The sequence below is a fragment of the Bufo bufo genome, chromosome 2 (genome assembly GCF_905171765.1).
Source record: "Bufo bufo chromosome 2, aBufBuf1.1, whole genome shotgun sequence".
NCBI lineage: Eukaryota > Metazoa > Chordata > Amphibia > Anura > Bufonidae > Bufo > Bufo bufo.
Genome location: NC_053390.1, coordinates 104,286,974 through 104,308,582, shown reverse-complemented (window position 1 = coordinate 104,308,582; position 21,609 = coordinate 104,286,974). Strand labels below are relative to the sequence as shown.

The window sequence follows — 21,609 nt, the reverse complement described above, 5'->3', positions numbered from 1 at the left end:
GGCACAACGGACAGTCGTGTGCATGAGGCCAAAAAGACAATGAACTGTCCAATCCTGCAGATTAGGCTAGATCCAGAGACAAAATAAATACTGTATATATTATGGTTTATGACCAGTGTTGGGCGAGCATGCTCTGCCGAACACTAATTTTACTCGAGCATCGTGATGCTCGGCACATCGCGGTGTTCGGCCGAACGCCGCGTGTGCTCGAGCGCGATGCTCGAGTCTCCTCCCCGCACGTTTGCTGGCTGCTACGCGGAGTTACTGGCACTCACTGTAATGCCGTAGCCATGTTGGCTACTGGCATTACAGTGATTAGCTGGCCGGGACTCGACACGTGTTTGGCTCAGTCTTAGGCTACATGCACACGACCGTATGTGGGGGATCTGCAAAAAAAAGGATGACATCCGTTTTTTTTTTTGCGGATCCGTTGTAACAATGCCTAAAATGGACAAGAGTAGGACATGTTCTATTTTTTTTGCGGGGCTACAGACCGAACATACTGATGCGGACAGCACGCGGTGTTCTGTCCGCATTTTTTGCGGACCCATTGAAATGAATGGGTCCGCATCCTATCTGCAAAAAAAATGGAACGGACACGGAAACAAACAACGTTCGTATGTATGTAGACTTAGAGAGCTGTGCTGAAGAAGGGACAGATAGTATAGGGAGTAAAATAGTAATATTTTTGTGAAAAAACTTGTTAGAGACCCAAAAGTCCTTTTAAGGACTATTGTTGTATCTGGCAGCAATATAATTTTTAGTGCAACCTGCGCTAAATTGCATGGAATTGTTAGTGCCGCTTCTGATAGTGACACAACCTCTGCTACATCTTTTATTTTACATTTGCGCAGCCTAAATATCTGTGACATTCAGTGCAATTGTTTGGCCACAGGTGACAGCAACATTACCAGCGCTACATCTCCTGTATAACGTTTGCGCATCCTAAATATCAGTGACATTAATTCAGTGTTATTTTTTATTAGACGCTGGTGACAGCGACATTACTTGCGCTATACCTCCTGTATAACGTTTGCACATCCTAAAACTATCTATGACATTCAGTGTACTTTTTTCATAGACGCTGCGGACAGCGACATTATCTGTGCTACATCTCCTGTTTAATGTGTGTGCATCCTTTATTTGCGCATACACTTACAAAACCTGCACTACTGTACGTGTGACATACTTGCAAGCATATATACCATTTAATATGCGCAAGGCAAGCAGTAAGGGACAGGGAAGTGGCAGTGCTGCTGATGGTGCAGGCAGCGATGAAACTGTGCCTTCTGCCAGAACACAAGAAACACACTCATCCACGATATCTAGCTTCATGTCCCAGTTTGCTGGGCGGCACAGGACACCACTCTCGAAGTCAGACCAGTCCGACCAGGTGGTCGGTTGGATTGCAGCAGATAATGTTTCCAGTCATTTAAGAACCACCCTGTCTTTCACAAAGTCCAGTCTCAGTAGCCAGGAGTCTGGTCAACAGAATACTCACCCTGATACTCCTTCCTCCCACCATGGAGAGTTTGGTCAAACAAGTGATCCCACACTCGGATATTCCGAGGAGCTCTTTTCATCACCATTCCTTGATTTGGGCCTCTCGACAAGCCCGCTTGAAGAGGGACATGAGGAGATATTGTGCCCTGATTCCCAAACTCTTTAGCATCCACAGTCACAAGAAGATGACGGTGGGGAACGGCAATTAGTGTTTCACGAGGTGGATGATGATGATGAGACACAGTTGCCAATAAGTCAACCACAATTACGGTCTCAAGAGGTTCATGATGAGGATGAGACACAGTTGTCAATAACTGAGGTTGTTGTTAGGTCAACAAGTCAGGAGGATTAGCAGAGTGAGGAAGTGGAAGAGGAGGTGATGGACGATGAAGTCACTGACCTAACCTGGGAAGATGGCAAGCCGAGCGAGGACAGCAGTACAGAGGGGGAGGGATCCGCAGCACCGCAACAGGCTGGAAGAGGCAGTGGGGTGGCAAAAGGGAGAAGGCGGGCCACACCAAACAGGCCCGCAACTGTTCCCCGGAGCACCCCCTTGCGGCAATCTCCCTTGCCAAGGGGTAGGTGTTCCGCAGTCTGTCTCTTTTTTGAGGAAAACCTGTGCCGTAAAAAAAAATGAGCAGGGGCGTGAACGCTAGCAACCTCACCACCACCAGCATGTTCCACCACATGGCATCAAAGCACCCTAATAGGTGGGCCGAACGCCTGGGTCCACAATCAGTGTCTGCGGGTCACACCTCTACCTCCTCTTCCCCTGTGTTACGTGCTGGCTAATCCCCTGTCCAAGACGCAGGCCCGGATGCTTCCAGCCATGCACCTGGACCTTCGCAAGCACCATCAGCTGGCACATCTACTTCTCTGCGCAGCTTACAGATGTCTATACCTCAGGCCTTTGAGCGAAAGAGCAAATACCCAGCCACCCACCCACAGGCCATAGCACTAAATGCGCACCTTTCCAAATTGCTAGCCCTGGAAATGTTGCCATTTAGGCTTGTGGACACTGAGGCTTTCTGCAGCCTGATGGCGGTGGCCGTCCCGCATTACTCTGTCCCCAGCCGTCAATATTTTTCACGGTGTGCAGTCCCAGCCTTACACCAGCATGTGTCCCGTAACATCACCCGTTCCCTGACCAACGCAGTTATTGGGAAGGTCCACTGAACGACTGACACATGGACAAGTCCTTTTGGCTAAGGACGCTACATTTCCCTGATGGCACACTGGGTGAACGATGTGGAGGCCGGGAGCGAGTCGTACCCTGGGATGGCACAGGTGCTACCGACGCCAAGGATTGCGGGCCCTACTTCTATCAGGGTTTCCACCACCACCTATGTTAGTGGATGCAGCCCCCCTTCTCCTCCTCCGCCTCCTCCTCAACTTCCACCTCTGAATTATCAACCTAGAACCAGGCATGGTTGTGTCTGATAATGGCCGTAACTTGGTGGTGGCTTTGGAGCTCGGCAAGCTCACACACATACCATGCCTAGCCCACGTGTTCAACCTAGTGGTTCAGCAGTTTCTCAAAACCTACCCCAATTTGCCTGAGCTAGTGGTGAAGGTGCGTCGCGTGTGTGCCCATTTCCGCAAGTCATCGACAGCTTCCGCCAGTCTGGCAACGCTGCAGCAGCACTTGCAATTGCCAGATCACCGACTGTTGTGAGACGTGAGCACGCGCTGGAACTCGACGTTCCACATGTTGGCCAGGCTTTGTGAGCAGCAGAGGGCAGTAGTGGAATACCAGCTGCAGCACGGTCGTCACCTTTGCAGTCAGCTTCCGCTCAACACAAGCGAGGAGTGGGCATTGATGTCTGACCTCTGTCAGGTTTTACTCAACTTTGAGGAATCAACACAGATGATGAGCGGCGATAACGCTATTATCAGCGTAACCATCCCACTTCTGTGTCTACTGAAATGCTCGCTGCTCACAATTAAGGCGGACGCTTTGCATGTGGAAGAGGTGGAAATGGGGGAAGACAGTACACAGGGTGATAGCTAGACTACCCTCAGTTCATCTTCTCAGCGCAAATTGGATGAGGAGGAGGAGGAGCAGGAGACGGTTGCCTCCGCTACAGAAGGTAGTACCCATGGAAGTTTTATTCCATCTGTTCAGCGTGGATGGATGGGTAGCAGAGGAGGAAGAGGATGAGGAGATTGACAGTCATCCTCCTGATGAGGACAGCGAAGTCTTGTCTTTTGGGACTCTGGCACACATGGCTGACTCTGCCTTTTGGCTAAGATCAAGTGTATTATCTGTTCTTATCAGTCCAGTCGAGCTCGCTCCTGGACTGAACCCTGCCCATGGAGGAAGTCTGCAGTAGGCTGAGCCATGGGATTAGAGGAGAGCAGAGAACCACACAGTGGCCCACGAAGGGTGTACAGCATTAGGGCAGAAATGTCCTGTGCGAGGTGGCCCGGGCTGCTGGATCGATGTCATTAGGTCGAGTTGTGTTGAAAACCCAAAGTGCAAGTGCCCCAGGAGTGGTGACCCTGGGGTGCCGGAACTCACTGGGGGTGGAATCCCACTGAGAGATGGCACGTCGACACAGCACTTTCTTTCTCACAATTTTAGCACACACCTCTCTTTGCTCGGCTTCGGTCTTGACAAGATGAGGAATTTTTATAATTCCGGTCGAATGTCCGGCCTGTTATGGCACACATTCACTTTATTTATTTTTTGTGTTCACTGTGTGCACTTTTATACATTGTGTTGTCACTAGGATTTTCAGGGTTGCGGCGCCCTTACGGGTACCCCCTTCCCCGAGGTCTGGTGGGGGCATATTGGTTCCTTACCCCCCTGCCAAACCCCGTGGGCTCTCTCTCCGGGGAAAGTCCAGACCTTTGTTGAAGCTCCTGGATGACGCCTTGGGTGGCAGCTTAGGCGAAAGTCGGGAGCATAGATGGGCGTACCCTTGGCTTCGGCTGAGGGTTGCCATTTGTGCCAGTCCCTTGCAGGAGCTTCGGCCCCGGAGGGATAGGGAATGGTTTGTGGGGGGTCTTTCTCTTATGGAGGGGGCCTGCGATAGACCGCGACCTAGTGCACCTTTTTTGTGTGGCACGCTGCACGATTTTGTTGCACGGGGTGAGAGAGCACGACTTTGGGCTAAAAAATAAATAAATAAATGGATAGATTGGGCACATACCTGGCTTTTGGCATATAGCTTTTGTGTGGTCGTCTATTGTATGTCGTACTTAGCATCCAGCTATTCTCTTGGTGCTGTTGCCAAACCATTTTGATGGGGTTTCCATCAATTTCTAACCTTTTTTAATGAACCAGACACCTTCTTGTCTTCTGAGCAAGGGGTGTCTGGTTGTCTCCCATTGACTTCCATTGTATTAAATTGTATTTGAGCACCCAAATTATTCGGCAGAGCACTTGGATCTGCCGAGCATAGCGATGCTCCAGCCGAACAGGTATTCGGCCGAGCATGATTGCTCATCACTAATAGTAACTGATAAGTGCATCCGCCTGTCAACTGAAAAAGCTGACCAGTTGCCTCTTATAAAAATGAACAAGGCCTGGATTGCCCCTGACTTCTCTACTCCTCCAGAGAAAAGCGGCTGAACATAAAGGCACTCTAAATGTGGCTTTTATGGTGTATTAAATACACTGTATTCCCATGCACCCCTTCCACCACTAAAAAGGGTATATGGTTCAATCTCCCTTTTCTCGTCCTCCTCCTCCATCATATCAACATGCTTATTAGGCTGCCCTCGCTCCTCATGTTTTAGATGGTCAGCTCAGCAGCAGGCCCTTGCCCATAATGTTTTAGAGGGTCACCAGCAGGCCCTCTCCCATAATGTTTATAAGGGTCACCAGCAGGCACTCAACCACAATGTTTTTGAGAGTAACCAGCAGGCCCTCACCCATAATGTTTTAGAGGGTTACCAGCAGGCCCTCACCCATAATGTTTTTGAGGGTCACCAGCAGGCCCTTGTTCATAATGTTTTTGAGAGTCACCAGCAGGCCCTTGCCCCTAATGTTTTAGATGGTCAGATTAGCAGCAGGCACTCGCCCCTAATGTTTTAGATAGTCAGCTCAGCAGCAGACCCTCACCCATAATGTTTTAGATGGTCAGCTCAGCAGCATACCCTCACCCCTAATGTTTTAGATGGTCAGATCAGCAGCAGACCCTCACCCATAATGTTTTAGATGGTCAGATCAGCAGCAGGCACTCACCCCTAATGTTTTAGATGGTCAGATCAGCAGAAGACCCTCGCCCATAATGTTTTAGATGGTCAGCTCAGCAGCAGGCCCTCGCCCCTAAAATTTTAGAAGGTCAGATCAGCAGCAGGCACTCGCCCCTAATGTTTTAGAGGGTCAGCTCAGCAGGCCCTTGCTCCAATAGTCTTTGAGGGTCACCAGCAGGCCATCAATCATAATCAATCAAGGCTGTGTATGATGCCCTCCTTTATGTGTAATAAAGGGTGTATTGAAGTGCCGGTTCCTTGTAATTTTTGGCAGCCCTTTCACTTAGTGCATAGGCTTTATGAGTGTAGGAGTCCCACTACCTGAACAATTGCACCACAATGTGAATGAGGTCCTCCCTTATGTGATATAAAGGTTGTATCGGAGTGCCTCTTACTTGTAATTTTTGGCAGCACTTGCACTTTATATACAAGTGTAAATGTACAGGAAAGAATGTTTCCTAAAATTTTTTCCTCTAAAATCGATTTTATCTTTGGTTTTGTGCATATTATTGTCAGTCTTTAAAATTGGGGTACTACTCGGACAACATCGTTCCCAGCAGCGACCTGGGAGTCCAATATGCATCTAGACATCCTCCCCATGGTGTTCCCGAACCATTTCAGTGGTGTTTCCATCAATTTCTGACCTTTTCATGTGAACCAGACACCCTCCCCTATTCAGAGCACGGGGTGCCTGGTTTAATGCTCGAGTTCTCCCATTGACTTCCATTGTGCTCGGGTGCTTGGTAGACTGGTGGAGGTAGACTAATGGTGTAAGGAATGTTTTCTTGCCAGACCTCTAATACCTGTGTTTGAGGTTTGAACAATAGGGCTTACCCAGGCATGGGATTCTACCAATTCCCTCCGGTTCTCCAGATCCGGTTGTTAAAATTACAACTGGATCAGAGAACCGTGTTGCTAAGTCATGATCCAGTGCTCTGGCGGAGGGAAGGATGCTGGAGATGGTCACTTTCATTGCTTGTTTAGTTCCTTAGTTGGGTGGGATGTTTGTGTAGTGTGTGTGTATATAGTGTATTTATGTATGTGTAAAATGTATATGGTGTATGTGTGTTGCATATGTATGGTGTATGTATATGTAAACATGTCGTAACGCCATGTATCCACCGTTGAGTAGGGAACCTGTTGTTAAAAATTTGAATCCGACCCCTGGGCTTACCTAAGCATTGTGGCCAACCAAGGTCATCCCTTCATGGCGGCTGTTTATCCTATGGTAAACTGATTCTTTCAGCAGGACAATCAACATACTACAAGGGTCATAGTCATGAATTGGCTCCAGTTTCATGGCAGGAAGCTTTTCCTTAACCCTTAGGATACCAGAGGCTTTTGCGTTTTCATTGTTCTTCCCTGTCTTCCTGGAGCCATAACTTTTTTATTTTTCCGTTCACATATCCATATGTGGGCTTGTTTTTTGTGGGACAAGTTGTATTTTCTAATGCCACCATTTAATATGGCATACCATGTAGTGGGAAGCGGGAAGAAAATTCCAAATGGGGTGGAATTGGAAAAAACAACTAATTCCTCCACAGTTTTACGGGTTATGTCCCTACGGTGTTTCCTTTGCACCAAAACTGCACTTCATTCTCTGGGACAGTACGATTACAACGATACCACATATGTATAGGTTTTATATATCCAAATACTGAAAAAATAAATTAAAACTTTGAAAAAATATATTTTTTTACATCACCATATTCTGACCCCCATAAATTTTGTATAATTATGTCTACTGATCTGTGTTGGGGATCATTTTTTTGTAGGATGATCTGTAATTTTTATTGATACCATTATGGAGTGTGTGTGTGTCTTTTTTTAGCACATTTTATAAAAATTTTAGGGGTAAGAAAATCAATGAAAAAATGGCGAATAGGCCATTCCGTTATGCCATTCGCCGTATTAGAAAAATATTTTTATATTTTAATAGTACGGGTTTTTTTGGACTCAACGATGTCCATGATGTTTATTTTTTATTATTTATGTATTTAATTTTTTATTTTAAGGCCCCTTTCACACTAGCAGCACAGAGCTCCGTGGTGCCGCTAGTGCGCATGTGCCCCCGGACTACTGCTCCGGCCCTATTGACTATAAGGGGGCGGGGCGGAGTTCGGCGGCAGCATGGCAGCGCATGCCGAAAGGCGGCCGGAATAAAACTACGACATGTCGTAGTTTTATTCCGGCCGCCTCTCGGCATGCGCTGTTGTGCTGCCACCGGAACTCCCTGCCCCCATTATAGTCAATTTCATTTTTTTGTAGCCTGTTTAGGAGGCTTCAATCTCCAATACTTTGTTTTGAATATTTCTATGCTCCCATAGGGAATATAGAAAAACAGCTTGCTAATTTCCTATGTTGGCCTGCCACCTGCTGGCCAACATAGGAATTGCAGCTCTAATATGCTGGGTCTCTTCAGAAAGACCCAGCCTATGCATTTCCGATTGCCGCACAGGGATGCCGGTATTGATCACGGCATCGAAGGGCTTTAATGTCCGCGATCAGCATTATTGCTGGTCATGAACATTATCTGCTGGCGACACACTTACATGTACGGCGCTAGTAGCAAAAGGGTTAAGAGTCCTCAGATTTTAATCCTATAGAGCAAAGTCGGACTAGCCAACCTGAGTACCAAAAGATCCTCCAATGTGCCCAAGCTCTGACAGTAATGTACCCCTAATAAAACAGGGTCCTTAAAGGGGCCATCCAATCCTATAAAAAGCCCCCAAATATGCAGGCCCCCCCCACACTGATGCTAGGGAGGCTAGTCCCCATCTGCTGTTGGCGGCCCCCCTCCCCTTCCCCCCGACACCGGATGTTTTAAGAGTGGTACAGGGAGCGGGGACCCAGGTAAGTATATTCAGTGTGGGGGGCCCGGCATATTAGGGGACATTTTATAGGATTGGATAACCCTTTTAAGATCCTATAAACAGGTTGGGCCTCAGAATCATTTCCTGTGGTGGGCCCAAGGAACTTCTGTCTGACACTGCTATAGAGCATGTTTAGGACAAGGTAGAACAGGCTGTTTAGTGCATGTCAGTACCTTCATCTTTTGCTGCGAGAAGCTGTCCTAGGTTTATGGGCCGATATTCGGGCAGAATGATTTCAAAACCTAGTGGAATCTAGGCTACCATGAATTGCTGCAGTTCCGAAGGCCAAAAGAGGTCCAACATGCTTCTGTATGGGTGTCTCTAATAAAGTGTCTACTCAGTGTAGCTTGTGGGGGAAATGTTAATATATAGTCTGTAGACGGTATTATAATCTGTAACGTATTATAAGCAATGCACCGTTCCATTGTTATGTGATTGCATTTTAAGCAATCGTCTCCTCTGCCTTCATTTCAGTGCAACGTCGGCTGGGCTGGTAATGGATATTTATGTGCTAAAGACACTGATATTGATGGATATCCTGATGAAGCTCTTCCGTGCAGCGATGCCAACTGCAAGAAGGTTGACAATTTCTACTTCTAATCGGTTGAAATAAAATATACAAAAATGAGAAAATGAAAACCCAGTCTAAAACTGATGAACTGTAAAATATCGTTATCTTGTCTCCTTCCCTTTATTGCTGTGTATGTAATATATGGCGGTCATCTGCTTTTCTCAGGACAATTGCATGTACGTTCCCAACTCTGGCCAGGAAGACACGGATAAGGACGGTATAGGAAACGCCTGTGACGATGACGCAGATGGTGACGGTATTCCGAATGAGCAGGTCATTTGTACTATTGAACATTATTGAATGCTGCGAGGAAAGAAAACGTAATTCTATAGCCCCAGTACCCATACCTTACGACGGAGAAGTTGGACCTGTGGCTTGGGATTGTAAGAGGCAGTGGGGCCATTATACAGTGGGGGGATTTAGTAAGAAAAGGGCACAGAAGTTCTGGCACAATTTTAGACAAATTATGTTTTAGACACTTTTTGCTATATTTTTTTTTTAACTGTGTTCTATAGGGTCTAAAACAAGACGTGTAGATAAAAAGAAGTATGAATTGCATCATATTTATTAATCGGGGTCACAATTTCTTTGCCGCACAATACTCATGTAATGTGATCACACCAAGAGATGGCGCAAGAATGAGAAAAGTGTCAACAGTGTGAGCCATTGTAATAAATATGGCTCCTCTTCTGCCGGTGTGGTCTATATTTGGGACTGTAATAATTAATCTTCCCCACTGTGTATAGATCGTCTTACCCATCAAAAGCCTCATCGCTCCAGAGCTGCCACTCTGGTGGCTCGTCTGGTCCTGCAACAGTGATGTCACTTACTTCATTCACGTGATCGCTGCAGTCAATCACTGGCCTCAGCAGTGATGCTTGCATGTGCCCATGTAGGAATCCCTAACTTGACACTTAAAGGGGTTGTGCCACAAAAAAAATATTCTAAATTTTTTTAAACCAACACTTAGATCTGAATATTTTTGTAAGTGCATGTCATTTAAAATTTAATATAGTGCCACCTGCTGTTTGTTTTTTATATTTTGTCCACCTCACTGAGGTGGTCGCACACACTCAGTTTAAGTCTTCAACTGTCATCAGCTATATCTTCTGTTAGAAGCTGTGGGAGTTACAGGGAAAGAGTTATAGCAGAAAGGAGACGCCGTCTAAGAAAGGACATACTCCCTCAGTTGCCAGCCTGAAATAAATCCAACATAACAATTGGAGTAGTGAATGTGGAAATTTCTGGACCCTTGCGCGGTACAGGGCTGGTTCTAGCTTTATTAGAAAGAGATCTTCTATATCAGTGTTCCTCAACTCCAGTCCTCAGGGCCCACCTACCGGCCATGATTCGAGAATGAATACCTGTGGTAAGTCCTGATGCACTGACACGAATTATATCACCTGCTAAATACTAAGGAAATCCTGAAAACATGACCGGCGGGTGTCCCTGAGGACTGGAGTTGAGGAACCCTGTTCTATATGATGTCTAATTTTCATTTTTACATTATTCATGGCATAACCCCTTTAACTGGTTAAGTAAAGCGCTGCAGGAAACTTTTACTTGACTTCTTCAGTGGCTTTTGTGACGTAATATGACAGTCCAGTTAGCATTTGCTCCATCCGTATGGCACAAGGCCAGCGATTGGCTGCAGCGATCACATGAATGATGTAATGTATGTGACGTCATTGCTGTAGGACCAGTAGGGGCGGATAGAGTGGCAGCTCTGGAACAGCGGTGGATTTAATGTGTGATTTTTATTTATTTTTTTCATATATATATTTCCTTTATATTTAATATTTTCATTTTACATTTCCCTCTGGTAGACAATGTTCTTAAAATCCCAGAGATCCCCTTAGTGATATTGCTCGGACCACTAATATATATGCTCTCTTAGATCCTGACCATTTAATGGGAGTGTATGTAATACAGCCGTGCTGCTTAATATTCATGTCATTGCTTTTCATTATTCTTTTTTTTATGGTTTTTATTTTAGGATAACTGTGTACTGGTGGCCAATGTGAACCAGAAAAATAGTGATCAAGACATATTTGGGGACGCTTGTGATAACTGCCGATTTAAACTGAACAATGACCAGAGAGACACGGACAATGACGGAGACGGTGACGCCTGTGATGATGATATGGATGGAGATGGTACGCAGATGATGACATTTCTACAACTAGATCTTGCATTTGCAATGACGTGGTAGGGTTAAAAAAGGAAAATGACCCAATGGATTTTTTATAAAAGGTATCAAGAACTTCCTGGACAACTGTCAGCGGGTCCCTAACATAGACCAGAAGGACAGAGATGGAGATGGTGTTGGTGATGCCTGCGACAGCTGCCCTGATGTTATTAATCCAAATCAGGTTAGTGGTTAAAGGGCTGGGGCACGAGGACTAAGGACCAGCGTAGAGATTCATCAGAACTGTACCTAGCCAAGTTCTTTTGACCCATAACTCCAAGGATGGGTTAAGTACCAGTGCCCTAACACCTGGTGTACAGTGGTTTATTCCCCTTATTCCCTTTCTTAAAGGGGTTTTTCATAATTCATATATTGATGATCTATCCTTGACTCCAGGCACCGTCACCCCCACCGACCAGCTATTTGAAGAGGTTGTGGCTCTCCCGCAAGCGGTGCGGCCTCTTCCTAGGCCAATGAGGACACGTTCATTGGTCACATGGCCTAGCCAAGTGAATGGGCCTGAACTGCATTACCAAGCACAGCCGCTATACAATGCACTGCAATGTGCTGGGTATGCGGCCTCTTCTAACCACTGATTTTGGGGGTACCATTTTGGACTCCAACCGATCAGATATTGTTGACCCATCCAGAGCATAGGTCATCAGTACAGGAGTCCCAGAAAACTCAGTTAAGGTGACAATAAAATAAGGTTGACTAAACCCACCGAATTTGGAGGGACTGTCTAACTATCTCATGGGTATGAGGGTGTCCTGTCTCTTTCTCAACAGCAGATGTCTGAGAAAGGAGAGTCGGGCATGTTGTTCTCAATGGATATAATCCTCCACCATCCACCTTCTCCTTTTAAAAGGGGTTGTCCCACCAAAAATATTCTACATTTTTTTCAAATTTAGTATCAGGATCTGAATGCTTTTGTAATTACATGTAATTAAAAATTTAGTATAGCCAGTGAGTTATTCAATAAAATGTATCTGTATAGCGCCACCTGCTGTTGGCTCTTTTTCTAATTTCTCTGACCTGCTCATTGAGATGGAAGCACATGCTTAGTTCCATCCTTCAATTACTAATAACTGCAATAGAAAGGATGAGCCCCCTAAGAAAGTGCACACCACCTGAGCTGCCAGCTTGAAATAAATCTAGCAGAGCAATTGGAGCAATGAATGGGAAGATCTGTGGATCCATGTGAGGTACAGGGCTGGTTCTAGCTTTGTTAGACAGAGGTTGTCATGTACTATTTGATATCTGTCATGTACTGTTTTACATGCATGTGACAACCCCCATACAGATACCAAGCCTTCATGTGCATGGAGGGGTTGGTCCAACATCTGAAGTGTATGGCCACCCAGCCTTTGTCTTCGTTCCCTTCATTAAAGACATTCTAGACTCCTGCATAAAAACAATAAACTCATATACTTACCTCCATGCTGCTGTCAGCGATGCGATGCAGGCCTCTTCCGGCCTGTGTCCCGCTCTGTACGGCTCGGGCGGCGCGCGTGATGACGTCATCGCCTAGTGCCTGTAGCCTATCAGAGGAATGGGCAAGGGAGACGCCTCTCCCCTGCTCCATTCATCTGTATCGCTGTCCACAATGGAAGCGCTCATCTCCACTCCTGCCCGGCTGCTGCCACATTAATAAAAAATATAAAAAAAACTCAGCCGGCGGCCCGGCTGATTGTGTTCGGCCCGGCCCACCGGGCAAATGCCCGGTCTGCCCTATGGCCAGTCCGGCCCTGGCAGGGATATAGTACCTCAGTGTCTGATGTGGGGTGTCCAGTGGTGTTGTGGCCCATTCCTGGTATTTAGAGGTTTCCCCCACCATTGGTCTCATACCTTGATCAAAAAATTAATGACTCTGTTCACATAGACGTCATTTCTTATGTTTCTTCAGGATCCATACCAAATATTGTATGATGTATCATTACCATCTGCTTGATGTTTCCATTAAACTCTTTTTTTCCCCATCGACTTATAATGGGCCCATCAGGTTTCCATGACGTATTTGTTGGTCAAAGAGCAATGGAAACCTGCTGGAAAAGAGCTAAGCTTATATAGCGCCAACATATTCCCCAGCTTGGTACAGAGATTAGCACCATCCACATCAGACTGTAATGGGAGGAAACCCACACAAACACAGGGAGGAGATACAAACTGCATGCAGATGTTGAACTTGGCCAAGTTGAATCGCAGGAGCCTGGTGTAGGCCACCTTCCTGCCTTAGGTCTCATGCACAGGAACGTATTTTCTTTCCGTGTCCATTCCGTTTTTTTTGTTTTTTTTGCAGCCCGTATGTAAAAACATTCACTTCAATGGGTCTGCTAAAAAAAAAGGAAATTACTATGTGCATTCCGTTTCTGTATGTGGACAAGGACAGGCATTGTTACAGTGGATCCGCAAAAAAAGCATGCAACATGGACGACACCCGGATGTCATCTGTTTTTTGTTTTTTTTGCAGATCCGTGTTTTGCGGACCGTAAAATACATACGGTCGTGTGCATGAGCCCTTATAATCACTATCTAGCCTGCAGAACTATCAAAGTGCCCTTATATGATCTCACACGTCTCTTGTTTTTATAGTCAGACACTGATAACGATCTGGTGGGAGATTCCTGTGACACCAACCAAGACAGGTAGAGTATATAAATCACCATTTTTCTAAGACATGCTTTGTAGGAATGCAGGACCCTGGTATTCTCACACTGTGTCCTAAGGATGCGACTTTCCTATATTGTCAAGCCTTAAAATATATAGACATATATCAAATATCAGAAAACTCCAAAAAAATTTTTTTTTTCAACAAAAAGTTGACTGATAATTCCTAAAATGGCCACTAGATGGAGTAAAATCTTTTCCTGTGAATGTTCTCAGAGGTTGTACATGGCTTTTATACAGCCATGCCGTCATGTCTGCCGACTACAAGATGAAGAGGGGAAAGCACCATGAGCACCTGTCCATAGCCCCTGTGCACTCACCTCTCTTCTGTACATAGTCACAGGCTATTTCACCACAATTGCTCTCATTTGGCAGTGAAGTTGCACTAAAACGAAGCTTAAAGGGGTTTTACAAACTGCTGGGTTCACATCACGCTTTATGCCTCCGTCTAATGTATACGTTACAAAACAAAGGATACAAAAATGCAGCACATCACGTTCTTGTATCCTGCACAGTCCGGTAAAAAAAAGTATACGTTTTCTTTACAATGGTAAAAACCTTATTTTATTTTTTTTGTACAATGGAACACTATGGTGAACGGATGCGGATTTTGTTAGCAATCTGCGGACAGTGAATGGCTGCAGTGATCACATGTTTCGACGCGTCATGACTGAAGTCAAGTGAACAGAAACCGGTGCAGGACCAGGGAAGCGTCAGTGTAGCGAGCCACAGGCGTGGTGGTTGTGGCCGTGATGGTGGTAGTAGTAGTGCCCATTGTTCCCGGTGGCAATCTTCATCCTGGCTCTGCCTTGACTGTGATCTTTCTTCTCTCAGGGTACTCCCTGACTTCCAAGGGCTCCTGTCTGATAGTAGTTGGCGTGCCCTTCATGTTAAGTGGTGGGCAGGGTGCAAGGCCGGCAGATGGAGAATGGAGTCAATAATCAGGCCCTTTGGTTGCAATAAATAAAGTCTTTCTTCATTTAATTGATCATGAGAGTAGTAGTACCTATAGCAGCAAAAGGCACAGACCAAAGTATATCACAGTATAGTCTTCTTCTAATAGCTGTGTGTGGTCTCTTTCCTTCAGGGGTCCTCTGGTAGTAGAGTTACTCCTTTGGCAGCTGTAGTCTCAGAGACAGAGGGCCTTGTCTGCAGGAACTCTCACACACATATCCTTCCTGTAGCTCTGCGCAGACTAGACTCTCTAACCAGGGGTGGGCAAAGTCCATCACCCTGGTAACCTAAAGAGTCTACCAATATAAGTTGTATATTTTGACCATGCCTATTTGGGATGCACAAAGAAAAGTGCTTCAACAATAAATTACAACATTTAACTTGGTAACATTAAATGAACCCTTTTGGCAGTAATCAACCCTTTGCAGTAGTTCTCTGGGGTACTGCATCAGCAGGGGAGCGGAAGAGGTTTACAACAGGAATATTGCAATGGCTATGGGGAAGACGTCAGCCAGGGGGGTTCCTTTAAGGTGGTATAAGTGAGTAGTTTGTTGTGACGCCAGTTGCATTTCAACAACGTGTATGTAGTATGTATCCACTGGACTCTGGGGTCGAGTGGAGGGTGGACCATAGGCGCAAAACACAACCAGAGTTTGTTTCAAACCAATAGGTTTTTTAAATTGTTTTTGTTATCGTGACAACGCGTTTCGGGGTACTGTGGACCCCTTTTTCAAGTCTGTGAAAATGCTGCTGATGGAAATTGCGCTGCTCCCAGCTTCTGGCACGTGCGGCGTCCAGATGCTGTCGCACGTGCCAGAAGCTGGGAGCAGCGCAATTTCCATCAGCAGCATTTTCACAGACTTGAAAAAGGGGTCCACAGTACCCCGAAACGCGTTGTCACGATAACAAAAACAATTAAAAAAACCTATTGGTTTGAACCAAACTCTGGTTGTGTTTTGCGCCTATGGTCCACCCTCCACTCGACCCCAGAGTCCAGTGGATACATACTACATACACTGACCCGGACGGCGGCCTGGCCCCCGCCAAAGGTGAACACGGACGTAACCGGCAGCACCAACCAGCAACACCTAAACCACTCCTACTCGCCTCCAGTATAGTTGCACCGAACATTAGGTGCAACAACAACAGGTGAGCAGTACCACTCTTCCTGTATTTGGAAGCTTGTTCTGAACCTACTCACCCTATGAGCGCCTTTTTCCTCCTTTGGCCACTTCTTACTATTTCAACAACGTGGGACTGGGTCCCCCTAAGTAGAAGGTGATAGTGGTACCCAGGTGTAGGAATGCCAGAGTGGGATAAGGGTTGCCTACAATGTCCCTTTCGGTGTGGCTGTGCACATGTCACGGTGCTCATACCTGGATATCCTGGAACCCCAGGTGTGGTCGTCCACAGCAGTGCAACTAAAATGTTTAGTAGGTGAAGGTATGAAAGAAAGTAGAGTCCAGACTTGCTATAACGTTGAACAACAGCTTTAGGCCTCATGCACACGACCGTTTTTTTTTAAGGTCCGCAAAAACGGGGTCCGTAGGTCCGTGATCCGTGACCGTTTTTTTCATCCGTGGGTCTTCCTTGATTTTTGGAGGATCCACGGACATGAAAAAAAAGTCGTTTTGGTGTCAGCCTGGCCGTGCGGAACCAAACGGATCCGTCCTGAATTACAATGCAAGTCAATGGGGACGGATCCGTTTGACGTTGACACAATATGGTGCAATTTCAAACGGATCCGTCCCCCATTGACTTTCAATGTAAAGTCAGGAGTCCCTATTATACCATCGGATCAGAGTTTTCTCCGATCCGATGGTATATTTTAACTTGAAGCGTCCCCATCACTATGGGAACGCCTCTATGTTAGAATATACTGTCGGATATTAGTTAAATCGTGAAACTCAGATCCGACAGTATATTCTAACACAGAGGCGTTCCCATGGTGATGGGGACGCTTCAAGTTAGAATATACTAAGAACTTTGTACATGACTGCCCCCTGCTGCCTGGAGCACCCGATCTCTTACAGGGGGCTGTGATCCACACAATTAACCCATCAGGTGCCGCACCTGAGGGGGGTTAATTGTGCGTATCATAGTCCCCTGTAAGAGATCAGGGGCTGCCAGGCAGCAGGGGGCAGACCCCCCTTGGCCCCCCCTACCTCCCTCTATTGTATTATTTTCATTGGTGGCACAGTGTGCGATATTCGGGACAATTACTAGGAACAAGTCTTCATAGGAGCGCTCATTCCTGATATCTGGCGGTATAATCAGCTGATAAACAAGCAATCACTCGTCGGCTGATTTGCATATTTTATCAGGATGAAGGATGTACAATTATTGTCAACACATCTCCCTGTGTAATGAGGGATGTGCTGCCAATACTCAACAGAACTGAATGAGGGAGCAATGACTGTGATAGCGATCATTCCTCCCCATTCACTTTGCATCTGCCTGTATAATATTATTATTATTTTTTTATATTGATGGCCTATTCTCTGTATAGGCTATCAACATTTCATCAATGGGGGGTCTGACACCCTGCACCCCTGCCGATCAGCTGTCCTGCAGTAGTTCCCGTGGACAGAGCTGCTTCCATTGAAGTGAATGGTAGCAATGCTGCAATAACCAGCTCCATCCACTGCAGACAGTGGGTAAAACTGTGTAGTCCCAGCACCAGAGTTACTGCAGAACAGCTGACCAGTGGTGGTGCAGGTGTTGGACCCCGGTTGATGAGATGTTGATGGCCTATCCTAAGGAAAGGCCTTCAATATAAAGGACCTGAATGTCCCCTATAAACACTGCATTCAACTCTACTTGAACTAGATATAACACATTTCGACTACATTCAGATGCAATGCCTTAGGCTACTTTCACACTAGCGTTTCTATTTTCCGGTATTGAGATCCATCATAGGGTCTCAATACCGGAAAAAAACGCTTCCATTTTGTCTCCATTCGTTGTCAATGGGGACAAAACGTAACTGAATAGACGGGAATGCTCCAAAATGCATTCTGTTCCGTTTGGTTGTGTTCTCATATCGGAGATCAAACCGCAGCATGCTTCGGTTTTCTTTCTGTCATGGGATGCAGGGCAAGACGGATCCGTCATGACCCACAATGTAAGTCAATGGGGATGGATCAGTTTTCTCTGACACAATACAAAACTGATCCGTCCCCCATTGACTTTCATGACGGATCCGTCTTGGCCATGTTAAAGATAATACAACCGCATCTGTTCATAGCGGATGCAGATGGTTTTATTATCAGTAACGGAAGTGTTTTTGCTGATGCCTGCCTTATTTGAAAGTAGCCTTATTTCCATGTATGACCTGTCGGCTATCTGCACATGCCATTCGATGGATGACTCTTCATATCTCCTATACAGTGATGGAGATGGACACCAGGACAGCACTGACAATTGCCCCTCAGTCATTAACAGCAACCAGCTGGACACAGACAAGGATGGCCTGGGAGATGAGTGTGATGATGACGATGACAACGATGGAATACCTGATTTAACGCCTCCAGGTCCTGACAACTGCAGACTAGTCCCCAACCCAGGGCAAGAAGATGACAACGGTATGAATGCATTATGATTTCATCTAATATATCTGTAGCTAAGCTGAGAGCATTAGTGGTCTAGCCTGTGATATCGGCTATGGATATGGCTTATATTAAATGCTGGTTGCACTGGTAATATTTTCGCATATGGAATCAGTATAACAAAGGGTCTGCCAAGTCTAAAATCAAAGTCACAACACCCTCGTTGTGAAAATAAAGTAAAAAAAAGTTTTTAAAAAGAAATAATAATCACCCCCTTTCCCCATAAAAATAAATATAGATCATTTGCATCTCTGTGTCGCAAGATGACCGAACTATTAAAATATAAATGTACCCGTATTTTTTGTCCTATAGGACGCACCTAGGTTTTAGAGGAGGAGAATAATAAAAAATATTATACATTAGACCTCAGATCAGATCACCAATCAGACACCCAATGTTAATCAGACACTCAATCAAAACTGAGATCAGACCCCCAATGTTAGAAAGACCTCAGATCAGACCCCAATGTGAATGACCCCCAATCAGACCTCCGATAAGAGCCCCAATATAAATAAGACCCCAGATGAGACCCCATACCTCAGATGAGACCCCCATGCCAAAATCAGACCCCCATGCCTCAGAGCAAATAAAATAAAAAAATCAACTTACCTCTCCTGCTCCAGATGCTGCCACTCCTAGGATCCAGCTCTCTTCTTCCTGCTGCGTGCTGTAGTGAGGTCACAGAGCACCAACATCCTCACACTGCGCGCAGTTACAGCACAGCGATTGGCTGAGGACCAGGAAGCAGTGAGTACAGAGCCCAGGGAGCACTGCATTCACTGTCCTCCGGTATTAATGAGCGCTTCCCCGTAAGACGCACTAACATTTTTCCCCCATTTTTTTTTGGGGGGGGAGTGCCGCAAAAGGCAACAAATATGGTATTTATCGCGTTATATCGCTATATTTTTTTTTTCAACTTTATGTTTATTAAACATTTTTCATTTTCCAAGTATCAAAATATGAAGCAAAATCTTCAACAGACAACATGACTACGGTAATGTAGCCAAAATCCAAGATTGCATAATAACAGCTGTTAGAAAAAATGGATAGAGAAACAAAAAGAAAGGGGGAGACCAAAGAAGGGAAGGGGGGGAGGAAATAAGAAGCTAGGAGTTCTCTCCCTCGTTATAAGCGGAGCCCTTCGTGGTGGAGATCCCAACAGGACCAAGTCTGTAGGAACTTGTCCACAGTTCCCCGCGACAAAGCCGTATAATATTCTGAAGAGTGAATATCCTGGATACGGGAGTAATAATCCGCCGTAGGCGGGGGAGTGGTTCTTTTCCAAAAGAGGGCTATCAAACCCTTCGCTGCAGTGAGAAGATGCAGGAGCAGCCCGGAGTTGCGACCCCCTCATATCCCTAGGTGGGACATTCAACAAGTATGAAAGGGGATCCCACCTCACTGAATGCCCTAAAACGTCCTGCAGTACAGAAGCTTCCATCCTCCAAAAGGCTATTACCAGGGGACACGTCCAGAATATGTGATATATGGAAGCGCCGTTGGCTGAGCATCTCCAGCAAACATTAGGGATATTCCTATTTAAGGCATGCAGCACCTCCGGGGTGTGATACCAGTGCATCAGTAATTTTATTTGAGTTTATTTATAAGTTACGCAAGATGAGCTAGTGAAAGCTCTGGACCATATCACCTGCCAGAGGTTTATCGGGATTTCCCTATCTAGCCATTTCTCCCATTTTAGCATATATAAGTGCTTTCCCCCAGTATATAAGTCTGGTTGAGAAGCAGATCATATATATCCGAGATGAGACCTCTAAATGATGGGCCACGGATGCACAATTTCTCAAAAGAGATGAGGGGGGCTATTGATCCGGAGGTGGTGAATGAATGGCAGAAATGTGCTATTTGGTTGTAGTGATAATTGGAGGAGGAGGGTAGGTTATATTTAGTTTGTAAATCTGCAAAGGATAAAAGGCGGTTTGTTAGGGGATTACGTAAATCATGAAGACGGAAGAGTCCGCTCCGAATCCATGGGTTAGCCATATTTGATTCGCCACTATTACCTAGATGCGAAGTAAACAAAAACGGTGTAAGAGAGGCCGAATTTAATCCTACAGGTCAGCCATAGGTTCCTAGTGAATGTCATTGGGCCTAGCAGTCTCTGGGGTGTAATGTCCGCCGGACGGCCCCAGATCATAGCTCCCATATGAATCGGGGCTAACCAAAGCCTCTCTATTTCTGTCCATTTATTGAAGGAATTTAAAGGGATTCTGTCACCTTGTTTTAGGTTATAGAGCTGCGGACATGCACGGCTAGATCGCCGCTAGCATGTCCGCAATATACCGGTCCTATAGGGCTGTGTGCTTTTATTTTGTTTAAAAAAATTATTTTAGAGATATGTAAATGAGTCTTGTAAGGTGCCCAAGGGGCTGTACGAGTCTTCCTGGTGCCCAGCACCGCCTATCTCCCCCGAATCTCCTCCTTTCGACACAGTTAGATTGCCGTAATCTCGCGATGCGCAGTGACGGTATAGTGTTCCTTCCCTGTGCTGGCATCAGCCTCAAGGAAGGAACTGCGCATCGCGAGATTTCGGCAATCTAACTGTGGCGAAAGGAGGAGATTCGTAGGACGCAGGCAGTGCTGGGCTCCTTCACAGGTGGGCGTGGCTGGGCACCAGGAAGGTTAGTACAGCCCCTTGGGCACCCTAGGCTACTTTCACACCTGCGTTATCTGCGGATCCGTCTTGTATCTGCACGGACGGATCCGCACCTATAATACAAACGCTTGTATCCGTTCAGAACAGATCGTTTGCATTACCATGTTCATTGTAAGTTTTGACTTACATTGAAAGTCAATGGGAGGCGGATCCGTTTTCAATTGCACCATATTGTGTCAGTGAAAACGGATCCGTCCCCATTGACTTACATTGTAAGTCAGGACGGATCCGTTTGGCTCCACATCGTCAGGCGGACACCAAAACGCTGCAAGCATCGGATTGGAGGCAAACTGATGCATTCTGAACAGATCCTTTTCCATTCAGAATGCATTGGGGCAAAACTGATCAGTTTTGAGCCGCTTGTGAGA

The 21,609-nt window shown here is 45.9% G+C and overlaps 1 protein-coding gene across 1 annotated transcript in view; it reads left to right on the top strand.

Moving 5' to 3' along the window:
• The window catches only part of THBS4 (thrombospondin 4), a 59,987-nt gene that overhangs the window by 26,155 nt on the left and 12,223 nt on the right, over nt 1-21,609 (top strand). Inside the window, exons 11-16 of the mRNA XM_040421374.1 lie at nt 9,054-9,158; nt 9,316-9,423; nt 11,147-11,306; nt 11,404-11,522; nt 13,931-13,983; nt 18,350-18,543. Of these exons, the coding sequence (XP_040277308.1) occupies nt 9,054-9,158; nt 9,316-9,423; nt 11,147-11,306; nt 11,404-11,522; nt 13,931-13,983; nt 18,350-18,543 (739 nt within the window). The remainder of the gene's footprint in view (nt 1-9,053; nt 9,159-9,315; nt 9,424-11,146; nt 11,307-11,403; nt 11,523-13,930; nt 13,984-18,349; nt 18,544-21,609) is intronic.